Source organism: Pteropus alecto, unplaced genomic scaffold (genome assembly GCF_000325575.1).
Source record: "Pteropus alecto unplaced genomic scaffold, ASM32557v1 scaffold92, whole genome shotgun sequence".
NCBI classification, from domain to species: domain Eukaryota; kingdom Metazoa; phylum Chordata; class Mammalia; order Chiroptera; family Pteropodidae; genus Pteropus; species Pteropus alecto.
This window is the reverse complement of record NW_006432447.1, coordinates 9,533,103-9,545,316: the sequence shown is the minus strand read 5'-3', so window position 1 is coordinate 9,545,316 and position 12,214 is coordinate 9,533,103. Positions and strand designations below refer to the sequence as shown.

Below are 12,214 nucleotides of genomic sequence, written 5' to 3'. Positions count from 1 at the left end.
ATATGTCCAATTGCCAAATTTGAGAATAATTTAAGAGAGTTATTTAAAAATAATTATGGTAGTGTAATTCTTGTTTTAAAATTTTATTTTATTAAGAAAAAACCCTGCTTAGAAAGTGATCCAGAGACTAAAGCGCACATTAATGCCATAAAAACCAAAGTGCCAGATCCAGGTGTTTGGGTGTAAATAACTCCCAAGACGTATATCACTTTTTCTCAGTATGCTGGTAGCTTCTGCAGATTGTTTTTTCAGAGTATCAAGTAGATGGCAAGGATGAGTCTTGCAGACTTAAGTGTCACCTAGAAAAATCTAGGCCAAGAAAGATGTTTATTTTAAATCTTTTGGGAAAAGGATGAAATCTATTTTGAAACAAATGGGAGAAAGAGGACCTCATAGAAGAGAATTTTACAACAAAACAAGTGAGTTTTAAATGTGTCTTTACTTTCCTTTGGCATAAAATCAATGACACATAGTCAGATACACACTCATGTACCTGCCTCCTGTGCTGCTTCAGCTTAGAGCATGACCGGTGACCTCACCAGACAGGAGGGAGGACAGGCCTGGGATGGCACCGTTAAATGGAGAGGTGTATAAATTATTGCCAACTCCTCTGCAGTTAAGTATGCACAAACACAATAGAACATTTTCTCATTTCTGAGAGCATGCATGCAAAAGCAGGTGCATGCATGTGTAAATTGTGTTATACTAATACCAGTTGACTGTATTTTTTCCTGGGAAATTTTGGTTTGCAGAATATAGTATCATGGGCAAGATTTTCAGATGTCTGAGACTTTACTATTTGTTTCCCTCTAAAGATTATATTTGTAGAGTATACTGGATATGCTAGGCACTGTGCAATCTTTATTTGATTCTCTCAAAAACTTCATAAACAGTATTTTATTACTACTGTTTTTTAGATAATGAAACTGAAGTAAGGAGGAGACTCAGGATCCCAGAGCTAACCAATGTAGTTGAGACTCAAACTCAAAAGTTCTGCTCATAACCACTGCTCTACAATGCCTACAGAAGACAAAATTATAAATTTTATTTAATTCCTATAATTGCCTACTCTTGGAAAAAAAACTTTCTCTAGTGGCTTCACACATAACAGCAATTGACTAAGACCCTCATTCTTCGAACCAGATTTCAGAGCCTTTGGTGAGGTGGTTAATATGCCCCTTAATGTGTCTGCTTTACCCTCATAGCTGATGACCAATTCTTCTGAAGGTGTTACATGGAGTGGGGTTCAAATCCTGCCTCTACCACTTACAGGTTGTCATTTCTTGGCCAAGTCATTTATCTTCTCCAAGCTTCAGCTTGCTCATTTGTAAAATGATAATGATGATAATTTCACCCTCATAGTGCTACATGGAAGATTAAATGAAAGAAAACATACATAGGTTGAGCACAAGACCTGAAGTGTCCTAGGTGCTCAATTAAGTACTCAGAAAGTGGAAAGTGAAAAAGAAAGCATTGCCAGCCTCATGAGAAGACTTATAAAAAAGGTTAACTTGAAAAACACCTGCTACAGTTAATGTGAACAGAAATATACACATAACATAGCTTCAGTTGTACATGTGGCTTACCAATGGAGACCACATGGATAATTTTCGCCCATGGACTAAATCCAAGGCAAACCACTGGATAACTTATGCATATCTTGAGATTTCCCACAAATACCATGAAAGGCAGCATAGCTACTTAGCAGCATACTTAATCCCAGTCCAAATGGCTCAAGTCTTGTAGATTCTCCCTTCTCCCTAAATTCCCTTTCCACCCACACTTCTCTCTACAGTTGCTGAAGTGTACTTGGCATTGTGGCTTAAATCTTGGCCAAAGTTAGGCTAATCTCTAGGGGTGCTTCCTTGGAAATTCAGCTGGATTTCTCATTCTTTCCAAGTCTTGTTCATGATAAAGTGAGTCAGTCCTTCCTCCTCTGCCATTCTTAGGAAATTTTTACCTAAGCTTAAAGACAGAAATTTGGCTTGGTGATATTTCCAGAAAATATATGCATTGCTATGAACTATGAGTATATTTTATCCACACTCTGCGAAATTTTCTTGAAGGAAATGTTTTAGAAGGCCCAACCTTTCTAAATAAGATGAATTTAGAATCAAAGTTAAATAATCACACCTTACAGTTTAATTAAATTTTAGAGTTTTCAAGGCATAATCATCTACATTTAGCTTCTGTGAATCTTATGCTAATCCTGTAAGTAGGTAAAAAAATCTCTATTTTTGGAGATTTTTGTAGATAAAATACACCTCATTAGAAAATAGTTCTGTTGGGTACTTTGAGAAAGGATTGAGATTTTGCTCATTTATAAAGATAAAACTGGAAAAAAGGGTAACATTTCTGATATGCGTACCTGAAAAAATATTTCACTAACATGGTAAATCAACCTTTCATCTTCTACCAGAATACTTATGAAATATTCTTCCTTGTGTTTTAACTAAATGTGTTGATCTGCTCATCCTCTTTAAAGACGCCAAAATGCTATCGTTGGAAAACAGAGGTCCTAGTGGCAGAACAGGTAATAATTAGTTAACTCCAGAACTGTAAACTGCAAAATGACAGAAATGTCCATTTAAATAATCTTCACAGTTCCTAACATACTATAGCCAAAAAGTCTAGAATTGTTTTTTGTGGTGATGTTTTAGGCCTAAAGTATATTATATAGCATCCACAGCAAAGAAGAATATAAAATATATTCTTTTGTCTGCACTTTCAGTTTCATATTTAGTAATTTAATCAGAAACCTCTATCTTTATCAAAAATTCTAAGAAGAATTTAAAACTAGGTTTCTGGTGTAGAATTGGAGGCCTATTCATTTCAAACATACTTATGAAATTCAAATCCTGTTCAGTTACGACAAATGTATTGATAAAAGAAAAATCTGCTAGATAAATGACCAGTTCTTAGCCCCTCATGAGAAGGAAGAGAACATAGGAACATCCCAAACAATATGGTCAGTTATTATCTATTTGAAATTACCAAGATGGGGTAATAGAGACTGGATTTACCTCCCAACCGAAATACCCAGAAGTGGGAACACACACACACACACACAAACACACACACACGCAAGCACGCATGCACGCAAGCACAAAGCAACAGGAAATGAAAGACATTGATCCTGTAGATACAGGAAACAAATGAGGTGAATTTATGTTACACCAGCTTACTGCCATGAGGAAGTTTTCCTGCCGTGGTGCAGGAAGGGAGAATTCAGGTGGGGCCCAATATAGTCCTTATAGTGAAGAGATAGAGCTGAGTGTCCAGGGAGACCAAGACAGTAAGAGTTCACAGGACAGAATACCAGAGAGAAGAGGGATGCACAAAGAGTGAGCCCTGGAGATCTGCAAAGGGTCCTCCTTAATTATTGAGCAGAGTACTGATAACATACCTGTGAGGAGATGATCTGAGCCTGGAGGAATAATCTTCTGAAAGGATTAGAGAATAATGCCAATGACTCACACAGGGCCAGAATAGTGCCTTTTCTCACCAGGAAGACTGGAAAAGCTCATGATTCATAGATTACTGGGGAGAGAACGCAGGAAGGTCTTACCTCAGTAATGGGGAATAATTAGCCTTAAATTAAGCACAGCTCCAGACTTGCCTAACAAATGATAAAAGCAAGACCCAAAAAGATAAAATCGTTTCCATGTAACTTGACTGCCTCCCCAAACAAAGTGCATGAATATTTATAGAAATTCAAAAGTATCCCATATCTGAAAATGAAAATTTCACAATGTCTGGCTTAAGAAGCAGAAAGACATAATCCATAATTTAGAGCGTAAGCACTCAAAACTAAACCAGAACAGACTCAAATGTTAAAATTAGCAGACAAATATATTAACACAGTTTTTATAATTGTATTTCATATGTTAAAAAATAGAGACATAGAAAATAAAGATTCAATAGAATTTGTAGAGATGAAAACTGCAGTGTCTAGAATGAACAATAAATACATTGGATGGGTTCAATGATAAATTAGATTTGATAAAAGAAAGAATTGTGAGGATTTTATTATGAGGATTAAATAAAGTAATAAATGTGAAGCATTAATAATGGGTTGAACACAAAAAGGGACTAATAAATTTTGCCAGTTAGAAATCTACTTCTTCCTTGATTAGGTTCACAAACATACTTCTTTCATGAAAAAAAGAACATTGGCCACCTGCTTCTTGTCTTTCTGAGCTGGTATTTCCTGTTGTGGCCTTACCAACCAGCCATCATCCCCATGATTGTGGACATGGTTTCATGATCCCTTAGCTTTAGAGCAGTGCTACTTGAAGTGCTGATCTATAACAAGATAGAAAGTTAGCATCAGAATCTAAATCAAAGCACTGTTCCTTTCATTGAGAAAGTCTTGCTGCACAAAAAAATGAAGTTAGCTGAACTAATCAATGTGTTTTGTAATATAGTCAACTTATATCATGGTGCAAGCTTCTTATCTTGCTGTGGGTCGATAAACTGGTTGTAGCTTGGCACTTTGAATACCAAAGTCTTTGAGTATATTATGGCTTGCACAGAGTTTGGATTCTAAAGTCAGCATTTATAATGATTATAGAATTCTAAAGTCAGCATTTGTATAACTTTCATGACATCACACTATGGTGCATTTTTTGAATATGTGTATGAAGGTATATATGTTTGTGACATCAATAAATGTGACTTTGACATATCTACTTTTCTCTTGGAATCATTACATATAACTAGATCTCATGCAAATGTATACTCTGAATTTTGTAACCACATGGAGTACACTAAAAATATCTGTATGTTTCTTATCTTGCATATGCAAATAGCTGGAGGATCAATCAGTCCTTTGACAAAGTCTGAGTTGAGGTAGCAAATAAATTTTTTTTCATGTGACAACCGCTGTTGAATGGTAATAGCTCTCCATGTACTGTGTGGAGACATAATTGGAGAATGAATCTGGGAACGAGTGCTATAATTGGTTAGTGATGTCTACCATGGGTGTGGGAGTGAAGCATGGCAACACCTATGCTGTGTATTTGTGGTCCTTGGCTAGGAGTTCTGAGTTTATCCTTCTACTAAAACGAGTAACTTGAATTATTCTGTTACAGGATATGAAAACCATGGCAGAGAAGAACCAGGTCTCAATGATGAACCTGGAGATGTCTCTCTTCATGAATATTTCATGGATGTGGCTTTCCTCATTGATGCTTCCCAAAGAGTAGGAAATGATGAATTTCAGGAAGTGAAAGCTTTTATAACCTCAGTGCTTGATTACTTTCATATTGCCCCAAATCCACTGACCTCCACTTTAGGAGATAGAGTGGCCGTCCTGAGCTACTCTCCTCCAGGCTATGTGCCCAATGGTGAAGAATGCCCTGTCTCCCTGGAATTTGATTTGATTACTTATGACAGTATATATCAAATGAAACATCATCTCCGGGACTCTCTTCAACAGCTTAATGGAGATGTTTTTACTGGCCATGCTCTGCAGTGGACAATTGACAATGTCTTTGCAGGAACCCCCAACCTGAGGAAAAACAAAGTTATCTTTGTTATATCTGCTGGAGAAACCAACCCATTAGACAAGGAAGTCTTAAGAAATGTATCTCTGAGAGCCAAGTGTCAGGGCTACTCCATATTTGTGTTTTCCTTTGGTCCTATACACAGTGACAAGGAATTAGAAGAATTAGCCAGCCACCCACTGGATCATCACTTAGTCCAGCTTGGCCGAACCCACAAGCCAGATCTGAATTATATCATCAAGTTTGTGAAGCCATTTGTCCATTTGATCAGGAGTAAGTCATTAAACCTTTTCTCTTCTATTGTTTTTGCAATAAATAGATTTAATGTCTCTGTATACAATCCACCAATTGACTTAGTAACACGATCCTCACTTCAATCAAGAGTGGTGGAGTTTAAGACGTGAGTAAGAGGCAGTGAGAAAACCACAGAGAAAAATCTCAGGTCTTATTAGCCTTGAACTTTACTGCTGTATTGTTAAAGTTTTTGCCAGAAAACTCCCAATATGGGTAAAGGTGTCTTTTAACCCTAACCTGTGTGTGTTTGCTATGTACTAAGTTCTTTCAATGGATTGTATCCTTAGTACAGCCCTCAAAGGAAAGTATTAGTATCCTCATTTTACAAGTGAGAAAACAGGTTTAGAGACATTAAATAAATTTTTCAAAAGCTCACAGTTAAGAGTTGGCAATTTCTAGACTTGACTCCTTGCATTCTGACCCCAGAGCTCTGCTCTTGTTCATTAAACTAAACTTCAATTTCCAAACTCTTAACAAGGTATGCTCCTATAATAAATAATATCGCAGTACCACCACCTTCCATTTACTCCAAGGACTTGTATTTTATCTTGCCATTATAAATTACCTCTGGTTATGAATTGAATTCTTATGAGCCATGGGCACAAATCTCTTGTAGAGCCTGTCTCAGACAGCTGGCTTGGGCACAGCCAGGTAGGAGAGTTAAGGGTATCTTTTTACAGTGAGGCTTTGAAAGTGGCTGCCTCAGCCTCTCTCCATGTGTTGTAATTTTAGACATGGGTATAGTAGCATACCTAAGAGCTTGCAGCATCAAGCAAGTCCTGGCCTGTGCTAGGGATTAGGAGTGGGTCAGAGGCCACGTTGACTGGTTATCTGTAACTCCTACATGTTTACCAGGGAATCTCAGGGATGCAGATTTTCTGGCCCTGATAAAGCCCCATGGCTCAAATAACCCTCAGGAATCTTAGACTCTGGATTTATAGTTAGTAACAGGGTTATCACTTGCAAAACGTTGGTGCCTTCTTCTAACTCCAAGATAAATAGGCCAGATAATTTCAATAGTTAATCATGTCTTCTAGAAAGATCCTTTTTTTATAGGGAGAGAAACAATGATACAAGGAATTAAGAGATGTCCTTGAATTAAATCACAAGGCTGTGACATAGCAACACATGAGAAGTTTTGACTCAATCAAAACTTCAGAAGTTTTGACTTTGCCAACGAGGTATTACAGTGTCAGAGAGTGCCTGTATAAAATTAATTTGCTCTTGAAAACACTCCAACCACAGGAAAACATGAACTGACTTTGGGTGATACTCAGGATACAGAAGAGTAAAATTTAGATTAACCAGCCCACTCTCTTTCCAGGCGCCATCAATAACTATCCTCCTGCAGAGCTGAGACCCAAGTGTGTTAACATCACCGCCCCTAACCCAAAGAACGTTAGCACAGAAAACACTGCATTGTGAGTTGATAAATTCACAGTAGGTAATAGTACAGCTGGAAACAGCTCTTAAGAAAAGAATTTGAAATGAATGGTGTTTTAGTTTTCAAGATGCAAGGAGTGTGTGTGTGTGTCTGTGTGTGTGTGTGTGTGTGTGTGTGTGTGTACGTACGTGCATATGCGTGTGTGTTTTAAATGCCCTTGCTTTGTGATGACAGTGCACATCTAGTGTTGATAGAAGATCAGCTATGACCCATATTAGAAAGAACCATGTTTCAATTTCTGTTGCTTTTATAAAAACAAGGCCCTTAAAGTACCTTATTAGTAACTCTATAACACCGCTCTAATATTGGGTACTGCCAAAACATAAAACTTACAATATCAAAGGTTAGATGTAACAATTTTAGAGCAGCAGAAAACATGAAAAAGAAAAAGTTACAAAAGCAGCAAAAACTTTTACCATTTAGTAAACAGAAACCATATGACAACTGGCAGGAAAGATTCTTTTAAATTTGATTTTGCAAAGTACAACTCTAAGTACTCAATAAAAATTCAGTAATGAAAATAATATTGATTTGGAGTCCTAAACACTGACACAAATGTTTAATTTCCCTTTGGAATATTAAAAAAAAATCACCTCTCAGTCAAACTTCATCCTCAAACTGCATTTGGATTATTCTAATCACATGCCAAAATTGATTCGTGTCATATTATCTGGCTGTATTTACATTTAATCCTGTAAGGGACTCGGCTAATGTATTTTTCTCTGTCACATCAGCCTTATTCCTGAGGTGTATGAAATAGAGGCAGAAAGCAGTGAGCTGTTTGGTGAATTTGATTCCCAGGAGCAGCACGTCTTTGTATTAGGGAACGATCACAGTAATGGCTCTGAGACTGTGACTGATTTGATCCAGAAGTTATACAAGCTCTTTTCAACCAAGGAACTGATGATGAAAGACAAGGAAGAAGCACATTCAGAAAAAATTACGGCTCCAGCAAATGATAAACAACAAGATAAAAAAGGTAACCTTGAGTACAGTAGAATTGAAGATGCTGAAGTACTTTGTTTGGATTTTTCCCTGGTCAAAGATGAGCAACAAGAACTCACTGAGACAGGTAGAGATGATAGGATAGAGGGGCTTTACCATCTAAGGATACAAGGGGTTCTCAAGATAAGGGGTCAAGGAAGCTAAAACTCCATAAGGCAAAAGAGGGAATCGGTGGTATCTACAAAACCAGAACTAGAAGTAGGTATAAATGTTTGGTGTGGGGTCAGGGAATGGAAACAGGAGAGGGACAAGAGCAAGGACCACGGGTCGCGAGTAAGCAGGAGGAGCCCTGCACCCTTGTGCAAAATGGGGGTGAGAAGGAACTATACAACAAGCCTTCCACATTTGAACACTCAGGGTCTTCTTTCGACCTTAGCAACTAGGGTTTTCCTGGTCTAAGATGTGGGCTCCTAGCTGAGTTCCAGCCCCAGTGGTACCTGGAGAGAGCAAAGTTGCTGTGGTTCTGAGATCTCTGTGGAGGCTGAAGGCAGCTTCTTAGACTGCTTGAGGAAGTGGTTATGGACCTACAGCTAAAGAAAAAATAGGAGATGGAGAACAGGAAACTATAGTAGGCTCGGGGGCAGCTATTCACAATCTTTACCTATACCAAAATTATATTAGAATAAATGTTCCTGGGTGTCTACTAAAGCTGAAAATATGCAGATCCTATGATCCAGCGATTGTACTCCAATGTATATATCCAATATAAAAATATATATTCACCAAAATTCAGGTACTAGAATGTTCACACCAGCACTATTTGTGGTAGCCCCAAAGTGGGAACAAAAATGCCCAACAGTAGATATGATAAATAAATTGTGGTATAGTTATATAATAATAAAACATTGTATATGTATGCAGTATGTATATAAAATACTATATATGTATATTTCAATATATATACTATGTATTATGTATTACACATATAATATATGTTAGATATGGGTATAATTATAGATATGGAACAAAATCAGCAAAATGAAAAATATGAGAGATAAAGATAGAGGAAATATGAAAAATATAGACAGGGGAGAGAAGATAAGATGTAAGAAAAGGTAAATAAAATATAGATATGATAAAGTATCTGGCTCTGGTCAAAGTGAACGAATCCTGCTTTAGCATCAAGATAGAGTAAGCCCCTACTGCCTGTTTCTCCCACTGATTAATTACAACTGAAAACTCTGGACAAAATGCAAAAAGCAACTACTTGAGAACTCTGAAAAGTAAACAAAAATAGATACATTATGAAGGGGCATGAGTTCCCCACTTTCCTTTCTCTTTCATTTCTGGATTGATGCTGAGGGCAGGCCCCAGGCCTGGGGCTGCGTGGTAGGGGTGGAGCACCTGGTGAAAGCTTGGTGGGAACCCCATATTTCTAGGTGGAAGAACTAGAAAAAGGGGCCCCTGTTTATCAAAGGTGGTAGAAGAAATCCCCATTTCTCTTTTCTTTTCTCTCATGGTTTTGCTCTAAAGGCGGCTACAGTTTGGAGCTGAGGGGAAGGCTAGATGTCTAAAATTAAAAAGAAACCCTGTCTTTCTGGTCAGAGGAACTGGGAAGAGAGGCCCTGTTAGTCAGTGTATAGGGATAACCTCAGGGAGAGAATTGGAGAAGGAGATCCTCTAATTCTAATTGTGGGAACTGTATAAGTCCCAGGCTCTCCCTTAAGTTGTACATGGATGAGAAAGTCCCAAAACAGAATAGTGAAGGCTTTGGACACTAAACTGAGTTGGAAACCACTGCCTGCAAAAGATGAGACAGCACATGTTCATTGCCTGCTTTAAAAAAATCAAAATTCTATTAAGACTTAGAGTCTATACAACATAATGTTCAAAATATTCAGGATAAAATCTAAAATTATGCAACAGAGTGAACCAGGAAATGTGAACTAGGAAAAGACAATCAATAGATGCCAGCCTCGAGCTGACTCAGGTGTCACCATCATCAAAGGCGTTAAAGCAGCTATCATCACTGTGCTCCATGACATAAACGTGAACAACCTGAAATGGACAGAAAGATAGGTATTCTCAGCAGTGAATCAAGATAGCAAAAAGAAACCAAAGGAAATTTTAGAATAAAAAAAAAAATGCAATATCTGAAATTTAAAAATTCACTAGATAGGTTCAAGAGCCAAGTGAAGATGGCAAAGAGTTAGTTGACTTAAAGATAGACTAATTATATAATCTGAAGAGAGAAGAGATTTAAAAAAATGAACAGAGCCTCAGAGACTTGTGAAACAACATCAAAAGGTTTAACGTCGGTTGCATTGGCATTCTAGAAGGAAAGTAGAAAGTTAGATTTATTCAGAAAAAAAAAATTCGAAGAAATGATGACCAAAACCTTACCAAATTGGTAAAGCTATAACTGTACAGATTTTAAAGTTTAAAGAAGACCCCACTCAGGCACATCATAAACTGCTTAAAGCAAAAGATAAAAAGGTTGAAGCATCTAGAGAAAAACTACATGTGACAAAAGAAGGGAATGACTATTCAAATGATTGTAGATTTCTCATCAGAAACCATGGAGGCCAGAAGACAGTGGTGCTGGGGTTGTTTATGAGATTCGTATAGGGATATTACTATCTCTATATGAATTATCTAAGTCCCTGTATGAATTATCTAAATCAAATCTCTAATATATTTGACAGTTAAAACTAAAAATCCATTGTGATGAATGATCAGCCTTTATATCACTTGCTTATCTTTTGTTTTCCCAAAGAGAGTAGGCTTTTCTTTTTGTCTCTCATTTTTCTGATATTTTCGCTTTATTCATCTACTTAATGTACAGATTTTCTGTTTGGTCATTATAATGTACATTTGTAAAAAGTTGGGCTTTCTCATTTGTAGATCACTGATTGCTCAAGGGCTGCCCTAGGGAGGGCTGTACAATCTCAGGTACTCATACTGCTCGTGGTTAAAGCTGCTTCAGTGGCTGGACGGCAGCCCTCCAAAGAATAATAGTAGGTGCTGATAGTGAAGGCAAAAGCTTACATGGGGATGTAAGGGACAAGAGAGAAGAGGGTTAGGAGGAGAAGTGAAGGTGTCTAGAAATGAATTCTAAATATAAGATCAGAGGGGTTCTGGGCAGAGTCCTCCTGCTGTCTACTGCACATTCCTTCTAGCTTCAGTTCAATGACACCAGCCACTAAATGTGCTGAGCATGGAATTTCAGATCATGAACATACTAGTGTTTTCCCAGGAAGAAGTATATCTATACTGGTTCTATTCATGTCACTCATTTATACGTATTATCACATCACCTTGAATTGGACTTTTATTTTGACTATTGAAAATGGCAAAAACCATATAGATTTGTTTCATATGTGGCATATAAAGGAATAGACTCCAGAGATAACATTCTAAAGAAACCCAGTGACATTAAGAACAATCGTATTTTTTATGTTTTACAGATGGTGAGGACACAAGATGATCATAGCAGAAAAGAAGATAGACCTCTCCATTGGCATGTGTAATTTCATGTGTTTCTAACCAGAAAGTATATATCATCTATTAAAGGTGGAGGGATAAGTGGCAGAACTTTTTCATGAAACAATTGGCTAATAACATGCTAAATTTGTTCTGTTTCAAATCTGCGGGAAAGACTTTTCCGAGTGAAGACATCAGTGGGCAGAACTGAGAAACTAGGAATGATTTTATTTCTCCTGAGAACTGGGACAACTGACCTTGAAGAGATAACTGAATCTTTTCTTTGACAACTCTGTACAGTTCAGGCATTAATTCTGATGATGTATCTGCCTAAAGAAGACTTTTGTCATCATTTTCATCACATCTGTATCTCAAATTGGACTCGAGTAAAAAGCGGTTAGACTTAGAATATCCTAAAAAATGTCTTCTATTTATTCACGGAATTAGAAACTCGTGTCCAGATCTTCAGTTCTGCTACAACCCTAATGTCGCATCTCTCACAGGTGGTCCCGTGAAACCCACCTGGCAGGTTGCTGCCACC

At 37.4% G+C, this 12,214-nt stretch overlaps 1 protein-coding gene across 1 annotated transcript in view; it reads left to right on the top strand.

Moving 5' to 3' along the window:
• The window catches only part of COL6A5 (collagen type VI alpha 5 chain), a 79,364-nt gene extending 67,687 nt beyond the window's left edge, over nucleotides 1–11,677 (top strand). The window contains exons 37-40 of the mRNA XM_006907253.1: nucleotides 5,094–5,780; nucleotides 7,126–7,222; nucleotides 7,980–8,224; nucleotides 11,658–11,677. Of these exons, the coding sequence (XP_006907315.1) occupies nucleotides 5,094–5,780; nucleotides 7,126–7,222; nucleotides 7,980–8,224; nucleotides 11,658–11,677 (1,049 nt within the window). The remainder of the gene's footprint in view (nucleotides 1–5,093; nucleotides 5,781–7,125; nucleotides 7,223–7,979; nucleotides 8,225–11,657) is intronic.
• Nucleotides 11,678–12,214: the final 537 nt, after the last annotated feature.